General features: G+C 57.3%; 5 protein-coding genes across 5 annotated transcripts; 2 read left to right on the top strand and 3 right to left on the bottom strand.

Annotated features, from left to right (window-relative positions):
- Positions 1-1132: 1132 nt before the first annotated feature.
- J7T55_004094 (uncharacterized protein) lies at positions 1133-3916 on the bottom strand (the record flags this gene model as incomplete). The annotated part of the gene is made up of 2 exons (XM_053144771.1): positions 1133-2449; positions 2522-3916. The coding sequence occupies 2 exons, from the start codon at positions 3914-3916 to the stop codon at positions 1133-1135; spliced, it is 2712 nt and encodes a 903-aa protein (XP_052992595.1).
- Positions 3917-4659: 743 nt separating this feature from the next.
- On the top strand, positions 4660-6836 carry J7T55_004093 (uncharacterized protein; the record flags this gene model as incomplete). The annotated part of the gene is made up of 2 exons (XM_053144770.1): positions 4660-4953; positions 5151-6836. The coding sequence occupies 2 exons, from the start codon at positions 4660-4662 to the stop codon at positions 6834-6836; spliced, it is 1980 nt and encodes a 659-aa protein (XP_052992594.1).
- An 879-nt stretch (positions 6837-7715) lies between these two features.
- On the top strand, positions 7716-10324 carry J7T55_004092 (uncharacterized protein; the record flags this gene model as incomplete). Its single annotated transcript, XM_053144768.1, has 3 exons — positions 7716-7808; positions 7906-10033; positions 10104-10324. 3 exons carry the CDS (start codon positions 7716-7718, stop codon positions 10322-10324), a joined length of 2442 nt encoding a protein of 813 aa, XP_052992593.1.
- A 409-nt stretch (positions 10325-10733) lies between these two features.
- On the bottom strand, positions 10734-11350 carry J7T55_004091 (uncharacterized protein; the record flags this gene model as incomplete). Its single annotated transcript, XM_053144767.1, has 2 exons — positions 10734-11072; positions 11177-11350. 2 exons carry the CDS (start codon positions 11348-11350, stop codon positions 10734-10736), a joined length of 513 nt encoding a protein of 170 aa, XP_052992592.1.
- Positions 11351-11858: 508 nt separating this feature from the next.
- On the bottom strand, positions 11859-13735 carry J7T55_004090 (uncharacterized protein; the record flags this gene model as incomplete). Its single annotated transcript, XM_053144766.1, has 2 exons — positions 11859-13613; positions 13688-13735. The coding sequence occupies 2 exons, from the start codon at positions 13733-13735 to the stop codon at positions 11859-11861; spliced, it is 1803 nt and encodes a 600-aa protein (XP_052992591.1).
- Between the last annotated feature and the right edge of the window lie 668 nt (positions 13736-14403).

Here is a 14403-nt window from a genome sequence, read left to right as displayed (position 1 = left end):
AGCAGTGTCGAGGCGAGTCAAGAGCCAGAATTGCCAGAATTGCTCACCTCGGTCAGGCACTTGAGCACTCGGGCAGGTCTAATTGACATTGACTGATCTTTGTCGGGGGCGCGGAGACGCTCAGATGTGCTGTGGACGGGTGGTGGTCCATATAGGCTACTACTGGCTCACAGTACTCATCATATTCTTTCTCTCTCTGCATGATAAAAAACTGAGCTGGGGTGAGCTAAGGCGTTCGTTCCTTCTTCGGAGCACCGCAGACAGGGGTGGCAGGTGAGGGTACGTACCCCCCCAGAAACCCCCCCCCCCCGAAACGGGGCCAGGCTGGGAAACGGACCCTCTATTTTCTCGGATCTGATAAGGAATTCTCACTCGGGCAGCCACGAGCGTGACATGGCACGCATGGCACCCTACACACCACCAGGGCAGTTCCTGCCGACCTGGGGACCCAGTGGACCCGAGGACTCCAGGACCCATGAACCCGAGGACCCAGACTACCTAGACTACCTCTAGGTACCATATAACCATGTACCTGACTGTCCTGCCAGCCTGCTCAGCACACACACACCATGTACTTTGTGTGGTAGAGCAGGGCAGGGCAGGGTACACAGTACAGGCAGAACAGTAGACTACATGCCTTTCCATCCGGCCTCGGTCCTGTCCTCTCGCTCTCCTCGTCCAAATTCGGGTCAGCCAACAAGCCGTCTGCCCGTCTGCCCGTCTCGACAGTCAGCCATCCGTGCCACACACACACCCTTCGCCCGCATGGCCACAGTCACACATGACCCGCCCCCCCCTTCCTCTAACCATGCACACCTTGAAGTACTTACTGCATGGACACATACATGTACACACACACACACACGCAGACACCATGGGTGGTGGTCTTATTGTATAGACAATGTGTTTTTCTATATCTTTACCTGTCCACTCCTCCAACGACTCCCAAACTCCAAGACTCCAGGCCCGCCTGTCATGACACGATCTGAGCACCTTGCTGGCGTCTCACAGGTCGTCGAACCGCTTCCCTGCCCTCAAAGGATAATCACAATATGTTCCGTCCCCTCCATCGTCTCTACTCCGACAAACGCCAATGTCCCGACCCGCCCCGCTATCATATTCGCATGCTATATCATCGCAGCCCCCCCGGCATGTGCTGCAGCTCTCGTTGGAATTGGTACATCATCCCAAACACCCCATCTTCCCTGTCGCCGTCGTTTGTCGCGCTATTGTCGCGACCAAGGGCTTGCGCCGGCGACGCCTGCCACGCAGACTCGTCCAGCCCATGCCCACTCTCGTACGCATCATCCTCCTCGCGCCGCCTCGCCTCGCCCTCATTGTTCTCGCCTTCAAACCCCTCCTCGATGATGTCCTGCTCGTGCCTGCCCTGGCGCGGCCGATGCATGCTCCGGCCCAGTGTCGAGACCTGTGGCTGGTGGTGCGGGTCTAGCAGGATCGACGCCATCGGTGAGAGCGCTGGTGGCCCTCCCGCGTGCCTCGGCCCCCGGCCCGCGTGGGACGGTCCTCCGGGTCCACGGCTTCTGGCCCGTCCAACTTCACTGCGGCCCATCCGCGATGCCGCCATGTCTGCCGCCAGCGTCGGGGACTGCAGGCTGGGGAATGCCGGCGGCGGCTGGAACTGGTTCCGCGCCCCCGGTGGAAGGTGGCCCGGGATCCCCGTCCTGGGGTTGATCACGTAGTTGTCAAGGAACCCGTAGTATGATGCCGCCATCTTGCCATGCTTTGTCGCGTAGTAGTCCTCACGAGTGTCAGTGTCTGCCTTTGGCTTCCCGACGCCCCTCTTGAAGTCGAACTCGGCGAATGAGCAAATGTACCCCAGACCGTCGACGTGGATGGTGAACTCCCGGAAGAAGTCGACAATCTGATCGCTAGACCGTGGCAGGCTGACGGAGAGGATGAGCGGGGCGATCAGGATCCCAACTATCTCCTCCAGGAAAATCACCAGTTTGTTCTTGTACAGTGATGAAAACTCATCCTTGACTGCGGAGCTATGAAGCCCCAGCCCCTGCCAACGGTCCGGCTCGTAGTGAGTGTACTCAATCACTTGCCTCAAGGCGTACTCGGGCTCAAAAACCGTATTCTCCTCTGGGACCATGCCTCTGGCAAAAGCCCACGCACCAGCAAATATCGGGAGATAGAACAGAACCGTCCGGTCAGGCGTGAGCTCGAAGCTCAGGAACGAGTCGGTGTCCACCATCGTCCCAATCATTAGAACAGTAGCAAGGGCCCCGGCGATAAATGTAACGGTCCTCGCCATGCGCGCCGTCATTTCCTTAGGGAACTGGTCCAAGTAACGAGTCGCAAAAGGATATGACATGTTTAGGCGCTCTTGGAAGATGTGGGGAAGCTCGTTGAATTCTCGGAACTTCCATTCGGCTAATGGCGTGTACGCTCGCGTGCCCAAAGCCGAGGGGTTCTTGTGGTATTCCTATGTAACAAGTCAACACTCGAGTCCGATCAGGCTACACCAGGCCAGGCGCCCAGAAGTTTCAAAGCTTACGTGAAAGTAGGTCAGAAAATGCATGACGAACAAGTAGCCAGCCATGAACGGCGCTATCATGAGGGTCATGACTCCAGCGAAGAGGAACCTCGCCCGCAATTTCTGGCTCAACTGGCCTCGACGATCCGACTTGAGAAATTCTTGGTTCACTTGGCCACGTTCGTCGAAGACGTAGTCCATGATGCTAAAATTCAAGGTCCACTCGAGGAGCCGGGAGAGAAACTGGCGCCCACTCAAGAACGGCAAGGGGATGGTCAGGTCTAGGATATCCTTGTTGATCAAAGCGATGAGGAAATTCTCCCTTCGCATCAGGCGGTTAGCGATGTCGTGCGCATCAAGCCTCTCCTTGGACTGGCTCCCGAGCCATCTCCGCTGGCGGGGGGTCAGATGATCGGCCGTCTTTGGGTTCTGGTCCCGGAGGCCCATGATGCGGACCACGACGTCTTGCCACGAGACGGTCTGCATATCGTGTTCTGGGATTTCGAGCAGGTGAGAATAAAAGTCTCGGATGTGCAGAAGGCGCCGAATGTCGAGAGGAATCTGGATGGCTTTCCAGATGAAGTAGAAGACGAATATCCACAGGCCAAAATTCCAAAGCCCGGACATTTTCTTGGTACACTGGGGTACAAGGATCTGGTCCATGGTCTTGCTGTTTGGAATTGTGGCATAATTGACGCATTGTGTCAAGAAGGTGAGGAACGCGACAATAAAACCAACCTCGACCAAATGGAGGAAACGATCCAGGAGAATGCACCATAGGCCGTTACCCCGGTAGTAATCGTAGACGTCCTGCATGAAGCTGTCGAGGTTTGTGACGTTAACCCATCTCCACATAGCCTTCTGCTCGGCCGTCCCAGTAACAACGCTGCCCACAACTCGGTTTGAGCGAGCTCTAGTGTACGGAAGGGCCGCTGAGGAGTTCTCGTTGTGATGTAGCCTCTGCTGATATTGAGTCGCCTCCCACTGGGCACGATTCCTCCTGGTCGAAGGCCCGGGGACGCCATGGGGCCGTGGGGGCGTCGTTGTTCTCGACTGCCGGGTAGCCCGACTCGCAGGATCTGGGGCATTGTTCTCGACCAGGAGTGAAGCGGGGACATCGTTGTCCCCTTCGTCATCTGGATGTGGCCACGCAGTCTCGTGTTCTCGGGAGGCAGGTCTCTTGTTGCGCCGGCGATCCGGGCGAGCATCACTGGCTTGAGTCATCCTGCTGTGTTCGATGGCGAGGGTGTCGGGATCCAAGTCATCTTCCTGGAAGCTATGGTTTAGGTTCTCGTCGTCCAGAGCGAAGCCAGCGCGGTCCTCGATGTCGACATCATCGTGGCGAGAGCGCAGTTCTTCATAGAAAGACCTCTGCTGGCTTGCAGGAGCGAGCCTTGAAAAGAAGTTGGACGTCATTTTTGAAGCAGGCGGTCTTCGCTATGTTTGGCCGAACAGTATCTGTTGGGGGATCATGATAGCAGGGCGGGGGCAGAGGCGGGAGGCGGGAGGCGGGAGGTGGTCGGCGTGCGGCGTGCGGCGGTCGGCATGCGGCGGGGTGTTTACTCTGCTCTTCTCGTGGATGGGGAGGGGCCGAAGGGGTTACGCATCTGGAGATGTATATCGTAGGGCGAGAGGGAAGGAGGAGGGCGTCTCTCCTCCAAAGGGCAGCAGCAGGTCAGGTAGGTGGGTAGGTGGGTAGGTAGGTATGTAGGTATCCAGTAGTAGGCAGCCTATTGCTGCCTGGGTCAGGTGGGCTTTGGGTGTTCTATCACAAGGACGGCAAACAGACGACGTCCAGACAGGTTCGGACCTTGCAAGGCAAACAAGTGACAGTGACCGCAGCTGTCCATGGGGTCTGATGACGCCAGCACCGGGAGCGGTAGGCGGTCAGAGACTCCACACCCCGCCCAGCGCCCTGGAACCTGGAGCTCCAGCTCCCCTTACCCACGCAGCCCCCCCCCTGACAGCTGGCCATCGTGCGAGCGGCGCGGGGGGAGGCCAACCCGCGTCGTCCAGGCTGTCCACTCACTCCAGCCATATTATCGCGTCGATTAAATTAGGTAGGGTCTCGGTGTCCCACCCAATGTTCCGGCCCCTCTACATCGGCAGCTGACCTTTGCGGGTGCCTTCAGTCCCTGTCGCAGGCCGGCCCAGGAATGATGACCTCGGAACCTCCCCTCCCCTTGGGCCATGTCCCAGCCGGTGGGAGCTCTGTGCCACAGACGCCCACGACAGCATCGACCTTCAAGGGCCCAAACCCATTCTCATCCAAGGTCACGACCGTCCTGGCCACCTCTTACGCCGACTCCGAGTTTCGCGGTGCTCTTTCACTCATAGACGACCGCGGCATCACCAACTCTGCTGCAACCCGCCGCCAGGTGCGACTGCAGCTCCAGAAGGAGGTCATCGACAGTAATGGTAACATCATTGTAGAGTTTGGGAGAGTCGCCGATGTGAGAGCCCTTCTCCTTTCCTCATGGGAGAGCCTAGGCAACCCCTCCTAACCTAGCAGTCGTTCTAGCAACTGCGCCGTATAGGTGCTACTATCTCCAAACTCAACAAGAGTTATGATGAAATGAAGACGCACATTTCCGCCGCCCATGGCGCAACTGCTTCTGTCACACATGACGCCTCTTCCCTAATGACACAGCGACGCCAGGTTGAGACCAAGCAACAGGTGCTTGCGTCTTTCAACAAGCACTTCTTGCTCTCAGAGGACGAGTTGTCTGCCCTGAGCTCGACCGCAGAGCCTGTTGATGACGCCTTTTTCACCGTCCTGGCCAAGGCCAAGGGGATACGCAAGGACTGCGAGGTCCTGCTTGGTTTTGAGAACCAAGCACTCGGGCTTGAAATCATGGAGAACACGTCCAAAAACCTCAACCTGGCCTTTCAAAAGCTGTATCGATGGATTCAGCGTGAGTTCAAGACCTTGAACCTCGAAAACCCTCAGATGGGGTCCCCCATACGACGCGCCCTGCGTGTGCTGGCAGAACGCCCCTCCCTCTTCCAAAATTGCCTGGATCTGTTTGCCGAGACCCGAGAACAGCTTCTCTCGGATTCTTTCCACACCGCGCTCACAGGGTCCTCGGCGTCTGGTATCGAAGACCGGTCAGTGAAGCCCATCGAGCTGGTTGCACATGACCAACTGCGGTACGTGGGAGACATGCTCGCGTGGATACATTCTGCAGCTGTTAGCGAACGAGAGGCTCTGGAAATACTGTTTGTTTCCGAAGGAGACGAGATCGCCAAGGGGATCCAAGCTGGCCGCGAAAATGAAGTGTGGCGCTTCATGGATGAGGGCGACGAGGGCGAGGCTGCTGTTTTCGACCCCATCAAGGCTCTGAATGAGCTGGTGGATCGCGACATGTCTGGCGCTGCCAGGATCTTGCGCCAGCGGGTGGAGCAAGTCATCCAGACGAATGAAGACGTCATCCTGGCATACAAACTCGCCAATCTACTGAATTTCTACCGTGTCACCTTTTCCAAACTACTCAGCGCGGCTTCGGTTTTGGTGGAATGTCTTCAGGGTCTTGAGTCTGAAGCACTGCGCCAGTTCCGGTCGCTTATGAGAGACTACGTGGGCAACCTTCAAGGGGAGTTCCAACAAACGCCTACAGGCCTCGAGCCCCCCGATATTCTGCACGAAGCGCTCGAGCAATTATCAGCCGTCATGAAGACGTACGACACATCTCTCACGGCCTCGGACAGGCGGGAAGCTGATTTTCAGCCAATCCTGGCCGAAGCCTTGGACCCTTTCATGTCAGGGTGTGAAAGCATGGCACAGAGACTCGAAGCCCCCTCGGAATGCATCTTCTCCATAAACTGCGCGCAAGCCGCCATCGAGACGATCTCGAGGTTTGACTTTGCTCGAGGGCGCGTGGACAGTCTGCAAAGGGAGGTTGACCAGCGTTGTCAGGCGCTGGTGGACAGCCAGTACCTGTTCTTCAGGAGGGAGTCCGGCTTGGATGTTTTGCTGACGGCGGTTGAGTCTATGAAAGAGACGAAGGAGGACATCGAACACCTGCGAGGACTTGAGCCTTTCCAACCGGGCTCGCTGGAGCTCACAAGCAGAACGCTGGACAACTTCCTCGCATCAGCTCTGATGGATGCTATGGAGAACATCCAAGAGCTGCAAGACTCCCGCCTCGCGCGGGAGATCACCGAAGAGGCAGCAGAAAAGTTCCTCGCCGACTTTGGTCGCCTGGAAAACATGCTCATGTCTGCAGACGAGGCTGCAGAGCGGAAAGGCAGCGGAAGTGGAGCGGAACAGGATGCGGTGAGCCTCCGCATAGCCTTTCCAAGGACGGCCGACGAGATCCGCGTCCTGCTCTCATAATGGCCCTGGGTGGGACCCTGGACGTGTAAAACGAGGCTATTTGTCCCAACTTTATGCGTGATGAAGTAGTGGACAATGCAGGACAGCGCAGAAAGATAGACAGAAGCAAGTAGCAGATGGCGCTGGCCGTGCATGAGTGCTGTGTCTATGTCGCCCGTCTCATCTTCGAATATCCTGTGGCTGTCATCCAGAAATAGGTGTTGTAGGAGCAAACTATGGGCCTCGACGGCTGCATCTGGGGTCAGTCTCCATAAATGGCTGTTCTGGAGGGCTGGGGATGACCCCTGCAAAACCTAGGATCAAAAGGTACCGCGGCACCAGAGGCTGATCAACTGGGACCTCACCTTCGGGTTGGGGGCTGCCTACGTCACCTGCAAGTGGTCAGCCAGCGGCCCGGGGCAGTCAGCAGCCAGCTTGGGTACTTGGGCAGTAGTCTAGGTACTTTGGCGCCCCGTAGCCAGCCTAGGTTAGATACCTGCCTCAGTGTGTACTGTGTACTTATCAAGACAGACCTGATGGGTAATGCAGGTTGGTGGTCTATCCTCGAGGGGCCCAGTCAACTCCACTTCCGTAGACTCTTCGTCCCGCAACGCGAACCACTTGCGCGACCGCATACATTCACGCACAGCACAACGCAACTGGGCACATCCATACATGCTTGCTGGGTACTTATGACACCGAATATCTGCTGTTCGCAAACCACAAACCACCTCCCCCCAAGACCCCACGAATCGGCTCCAGCCTAGCAGACGGCACTCCTCTATCCTGGCTCGAAGAATCGCGTAACCTGCTTCCAGGCGGTTGTCCCTGCAGCTGTCGTGCGTATGCCCACCTCATGAGTTACAACCAAGGCCCGGGGATGGTCTGGACGGCGGCACAATGCTTCGAAACAAGGCTACACTGCCTGCCCTGCAGAAAACATACGATGAGAGCTACCTGACATGTTCTACCGCCGTGTACTATGAGGGCCAGGTAAGCGTCCCCACGGGCTCTCTGCCTGCTGCGCTCCCAATATCCCAAGTACCCGCTCTCTGGTGGCTGCGAAATCAGCTGACGGCTTTCTATCAAGGGCAACGAGAAGGAGGCCATGCGCTGCTGGAAGTCAGCCCTCAGCAACATATACGACCACAACGCCAATAAAGTGCCATCCACATACGATCCCAGATCCGAGACTGAGAGAGCATTGATCGAGAGCCTGAAGAAGCTCGAGTTACAATGCAAAGAGCGCATCGACCTCTTGGAAGCCTTGAGAATGTCCCGTCAAGAGGACGCCGCCAACACCCCAAGAACACCATCAAACGGCAAATTGGTCGAGTATATCGAGCCCTCGGACTTGGAACCAAGAAGCAGTACTCCGGGGAAGGGATGGATAGGCGACGGGACAATCCCTGCTATCACCTACCCCGAGTTGTCAAGGCCAGCTTTGCCGCCGCGACCGGCCTTGAACACTAGAACGTCTTCTGAGCAGGCCGTGGTGGGAGGCAGGCGCACCAGCGCTGAGGTTGGAGGCTCATCCTCAGGGTCGAGGCTGCCAGGCTATTACACACCCTCTTCAAGCAGGCGAACTTCACGTTCGCCAAGCCCCGAAAAGTACATGATGAGGACCACATTGCGCTCGAACAAGTCTGGCGAAAGACCCGCCAAGTCTTTCCGTCGCCCCTTGCCTAAGGCCATCGACGAACCTGGCGCGAGCAGGGCTGCCACACTTGCTTGGAGCGCCCTCGGCACAAGAAATAAGTCATCGCTCGGGCGTGATGCAGACGCTTCTGCAGGCCAGAGCACAAGTCTCCCATCGTTAGACGCCGGTGGGTACAGTTCGAGGAGACAAGATACGTCCTCGCCGACGCGGCAATGGGACAGTCACTCGCGCAGACTAGTCAAACACAGAGATGAGGAGACCGGGGCGGCGGGAAAGAGACGCAGCACCGAGCTGTCGAACACCGTGTCGTGCGCGGAGGATTTGAGTTTCGGACCGTCCGCTCTCTCTGTAAACGCTGCGTCGAGTGCCCTGCAAGGGCCACCTGGGCCCGAGTACCGGGAGCATGAGCGCACATCCCGACATAAATCGGATCGGGCGGCGAGGTTGCAGGCCAAGCTGTTGCGGGGCGATCAAGATCACACACCGAGCCGGTCTAACAGCAAGAGCAGAAGTAGCACAAGCCTCCCTATGCGCACCAAGGCGAGCAACCCAGAACGAGAGCGCGTTTCGAGTCCCAGCTGGGCGGCCAGTGCAAAGCCAACCCCGCTTCGCAAATCAGCATCCGAATCGAGCCTAGAAGGGAGTGATTCTGGCTTTGCGTCCTCGCGTCCGAAAAGACGGGTATCACAAAAGGAACGGGCTTTGACTGCGAACTCGAGGAGCCATTCGCGGTCAAATTCCAGACCAAATTCTAGGAACAACTCGGGAGAGTCAGGCGGAGACGACGCAGCGCCAGAAAAGTCGTGGAAGAAGAGGAAGGCGGAATTGATGAAGAATCTGCCCCCGGGCGTGGACAAAAACGCTGCTAAGCAGATTCTGAACGAGATAGTTGTGCGCGGAGACCAGGTGCACTGGAGCGATATCGCTGGGCTCGAAGCGGCGAAGAGCGCGTTACGAGAAGCTGTGGTATACCCTTTCTTGCGACCAGACCTCTTCATGGGGCTTCGGGAACCTGCGCGAGGCATGCTGTTGTTCGGCCCCCCTGGAACGGGCAAGACAATGCTCGCGCGGGCTGTTGCTACAGAGTCAAAGTCGACTTTCTTCTCCATCTCGGCGAGCAGCTTGACAAGCAAGTATCTGGGAGAATCGGAGAAGCTGGTCCGGGCCTTGTTTGGGCTGGCCAAGGTTCTGGCCCCTAGCATCATCTTTGTCGACGAGATCGATTCGCTCCTCTCACAGCGATCGGGCTCCGGGGAGCATGAGGCAACGAGAAGGATCAAGACTGAATTCCTGATTCAATGGAGCGACCTACAGCGCGCGGCAGCCGGTCGGGATTCTGGGGATAAGGAAAGGGGTGATGCCAACCGTGTACTAGTGCTTGCGGCTACAAATCTTCCCTGGGCCATCGACGAGGCTGCGCGCCGAAGATTTGTCAGGCGGCAGTACATTCCTCTGCCCGAGTCCGATACCAGAGCCATCCATTTGAAGACCCTGCTGGGGCAGCAGAAGCATAGTCTGACGGACGAGGACTTTGCGAAACTCGTCGAGTTGACTGATGGTGAGCACGACACGACCAAGTCTTGACATGCTTAAGCCGGCGGGATGTTTGCTAACCCATGTCGCTCTAGGCTATTCGGGATCTGATATTACTGCACTGGCCAAGGACGCTGCTATGGGTCCCTTGAGGTCCCTTGGCGAGGCATTGCTACACATGACAATGGATCAAATACGGCCCATCGCGTTGGAAGATTTTGTTTCTAGCCTCGCAAATATACGGCCCAGCGTAAGCAAATCGGGCCTCAAGGAGCACGAGGATTGGGCATTGGAGTTTGGGGAGCGGGGGGGTTGAGCTCATCATATTGGGAAGATGCCATTTTGCTTTTACCGTCGCTGAATAGTATCGAGGTGTCAATGTGCCTAGGAGGCTTTGCAGAAATGGGACACAGGCATCAGTCAAGCTGATGAATGCTCCAGTGCCGGACCCATCCTGCTTGGTCCGTAGAGCAAGTCATACCTGTACATCCCATATGATACACATGCATGCGTACATTGCTTGTGTGATTATACACTGTTCCTTCTGTCCTTGAGGGGACATCAACTCGGGCCTGGCCCGGTTGTTCTCCATGCATCACCGCCTCGTAGGCCTCCCCGTTTGCCTCGGCCAACGGCCGATCCGACCGCCCCAAGTGAGCCCGGACTGCTTTGTCTGCCCAGCCACTGCCCTGCTACCCGTCGCCATGCCACTCGCTACCACAGCCTCACGGCGCGCGATAGCCCAGTTCCTTGCCCAGCCGCGTGAGCTCTTCCATCTTCTTCTCGGCCTTGGTCACGGCCTTCTCCATGGCCAGCGCGTGGTTCCTCAGCTGCTTGCGCTCGGCCTTCTTGGCCCGTTCGGCGGCGTGGGCGGCCTCCCTCTCCGCGGGCGTCGGCACGGGCGGGCGCTCCTCGATGGGCGGGCCCCAGGGCGCTATTATGCGGTTGACGACGTGCCGCTTCCACTTGGACGTCCGCCAGCCAGACGATATGCTCACGATATCGCCGGTCCGCAGGGAGTTGTTGGGGTCATGCACCAGGTGGCGCTCGAAGCTTTGGAAGTTCTGCGGCGAGGCGGAGTGGCCGGGCATGTCAGCTGCTGGAGGCCGTGTGGGTGCTCAGAGCACAGTTGCGGGCGGGCTGGAAGGCGGAGGGGCCGGTGGCTTACCTTTTTCACCTTCTTGTTCCACTCTTCTTTTGCTATTTTCACCTTGACCGTGTTGCGTGCCAGCCCTGCTGAGACGACGACCCCGTTCATCTCCCTGGCCAGGGTCCCCGAGGCGGTCCTCGTGACGGTCTTTGCCGCCGCCGCGACGGAGGGCGTCACAGCTGTGGCTGACATTTGCGCGCTGCGGGCTGCCAGTATCGATGGGGTGGTGCTGTAGAACCTTGCCCAGGGCCACTTCGTTCGCTCCGCAAAAGCTTCGACTGGATAATACTGCAGTTATGAGGCGAGTTTCTTGCTCATCGGCTCGCATGCCGTGAGGTCGCGTGGAGGCTGCTTAGCCAGCTTCCAAAATTCAACGGCCTGCGCCGGCTCGGCACCGGCGTAGACCCTGACCCTCATCAAATGCCCGGGGGCCACCCCCATGTGGAGGGGGTAGATAGCTTCCACTTCAACCAAGCCAACCCATCTAGCATGGAATGGAAAGTATGTCTGAAGTGAAGAGAAAACAAGCCATCTGTTGATATCCGCCATGTTCTGTGTGTTCCGTCGAGATCTCTAAGACGCTCGCAGTGTAGCATTCGCCCACACCAATGACGGGTGTTCACTCATTGGGCAATAATTTATCTGTATTTTTCAACTCAGACTCGCTACATACATGTCGGACGACAAACGGCCCAAGGGGCTACGATGCCAGCGAGGCCTCCTTGGTCGCTTTGAGGGCGCTACGAAATATAGAGACCAACAGGTCCGTCTCCTCCAGCCCAAGACTGATGCGGATCAAGTCGGGGTCAACACCAAGACTCGCCGCCCACTCCTGCTCGGCATAATGCGCAAGAAGGACATATGGTGAAGTCAGCGTGAAGTTCGTGCCTAAACTCGGCCCCTTGGCCGTCTCGATGCTGTCATAGAACACCATCGCGTCCACCTTGCGATGGAAGACCACAGAGAGAAGGCCACCGTACCCCTTGCCTGGTATTTTGCACGCGTCGTAGTTTGCCCTGTCCTTGTTGTACTTGGGGTAATATACCGTCTTGACTAGGTCGTTCGAGATCAGCACCTCGCAGATGGCCTCGGCGTTGGCGTTGACGCGATCGATGCGCGTGGCGAAGTCGCGGCTGTTGCGCTCCAGAAAAATTGCGTCCTCGGGCCAGTACGTGTCCTGGAACTCGCGTTGCGCAACAGCCGTGAGCTCGGCGTAGTAGCGGCTCTTGGGGTTTAGGACGGCGCTGCCGCCCATGACGTTACAGTCGCCCGAGAAGATCTTGGTCAGGCTGCTGACCACCACGTCGGCATACGGCAGCACGTTGATGTTTGCGAACGTCCCGATGGTCTCGTCCACGACCACGGCGAAGTCGTACTTGTCCGCCAGGGCGCGGATCCGCCCGAGATTCGGGCAGCTCAGCAGCGGGTTGCCTGGGAATTCGCAGAACAGGCCGAGGAATTTCTCACCAGACTCGAGCCTTTGCTCCAGGTCATCCAGGTCCTTCTCGGATGCGCGGCCGTAGAATAAGCAGCCAGGGCCAAACTTCTGGAGAATCTTCAGAGTGTCAACATATGGAAAGCCAAAGTTGATGCTTTTCTGGCTGCCGCGGGCCCTCAGCAGGAGACGGTGCGTGTTGAATATAGCGTTCATGCCACAGGGGTAGAGATAGATGTCGCGCTCTGTTAGGCCCTTGACACCTCTGTTGCTGGGCTCGGCTTGTGGCAACGGGTGGTTCTTAACATCGACGTCGTGTGTCAGCGTGCCAGCAATGCGTCTCCTGATGGCTGTCTTTGCTCGCTGCACGAGGGATATATCCAGATTCCTGCCAAAGCGCTCCTCGACAAAGCGAGATGACTCTTCCGAGTCGGGCGCACCGGAGCCGTTCCCGTTCCTTGGTGGTGATACTGTCTCGTCAACAGACATGGGTCTCTGGTAGCGCTTTGGGCCCTTGCAAGGCATTTTCCGGAGGGGAGAAGTGGGCGGCTTGGGCGAATCATCTGGCACGAGCAGGCCCTGGTCGAGGAGGCTGCTGCAGAATTCGGCGCGTCGGCTGGAGATGCCATCGCCACTGTGCTGCCAGTACTGCTTTGCGAGGGGAAAGGCTTCGGGGACGAAGAGCACGGCTGACACTGTTGGGCCGATAGGCTTCAGGGGCGCAGCAGATGGGCTCGAGGAGTCCAGAACCAAATGGACAGTCTCGAGCTGCTCCAATGCCGAAACGGGGGCTTTGCCCTTGATGAAGTCGACACATCTCAGCGCGATAGTCTCATTAGGAAACAGCATGGCTGACTGTCCTGGTCGACCGAACTTGTCCGCAATGTCCTGGGCGAGAGCAGCTATACTTCGGTGGATGAAGAATCTGGGATAGCCGGTTGTCATGCTATTCACGACCCATTTTTCGCCCTCTTCGTAGCCGACATTGGACTTCCAAGTAGGCAACGACACACTCACAGCCTATAAGATAAGTGTCCGTTGTCAGCAAAACACTCCATCATCCTGAGCCGTGTCTTGTGTGTCCTGGAACATACGTGGGCTGTGTCCGGGGGAATGGACTCCCCTAATTTGAGGTGTGGCATCGCGCCGCCGGGTCAACGATGTCTTGCAAGACAAAGGGCTGAAGAGGCGGAGTAGACCGGTCTGTTCTGATATGTTCTGATATCAAGGTGGTTACAATTGCCAGGGATCCAGTGAGTGAGTGAGGGAATGGTCAAGCCGTTTCTGCTCAACTGCGGCCGTTTAGTGCGTGTTGGAGAGGCGACTTGATGACTGATCGTAACAGCAATGAGTGAGTCAACGATAGACGGCTGAAGGGTAGTCAGATAGTCATATAGCCAAGGCACAGCAGTGCAGTCTACCGCGGGGTTTGCAACTAGGAAGAAAAATACCCATCCATTCACTGGGGACTCATTTCTCACCAAAAGGTCCGCTGCAATTGATCCACGGCAGATGGCTGATAGATAATTCTCATTCAGTCTCCGCCCCTCCTCAACCCCCGGTCCGGGGCCGTTGTAATTCCACAACGGAGCTAGAACATGGGCCGGCCGACTATCGGAGCCACAATTTGGGGGTGGGCAAAACTTCGGGAGGCGGCACAGTGATTAAAGTCCATTGTTCTCATTTGCACCGCCGACCCCACCCTCCCAATAGCGTTCTCACACTGCAGCATGGCGGTACAAGGTTGGCCGGCATTCACAATTTGCACGGAGAAGGAGTAGGCTGGGATCTCAACAAACAATTACCTAGG

Source organism: Diaporthe amygdali (assembly GCF_026229845.1).
Source record: "Diaporthe amygdali strain CAA958 chromosome Unknown NODE_18_length_871485_cov_64_394520, whole genome shotgun sequence".
In the NCBI taxonomy this organism is placed as follows: Eukaryota; Fungi; Ascomycota; class Sordariomycetes; order Diaporthales; family Diaporthaceae; genus Diaporthe; species Diaporthe amygdali.
Note: the sequence above shows the minus strand (reverse complement) of the source record. Positions and strands in the feature narration are given on the sequence as shown.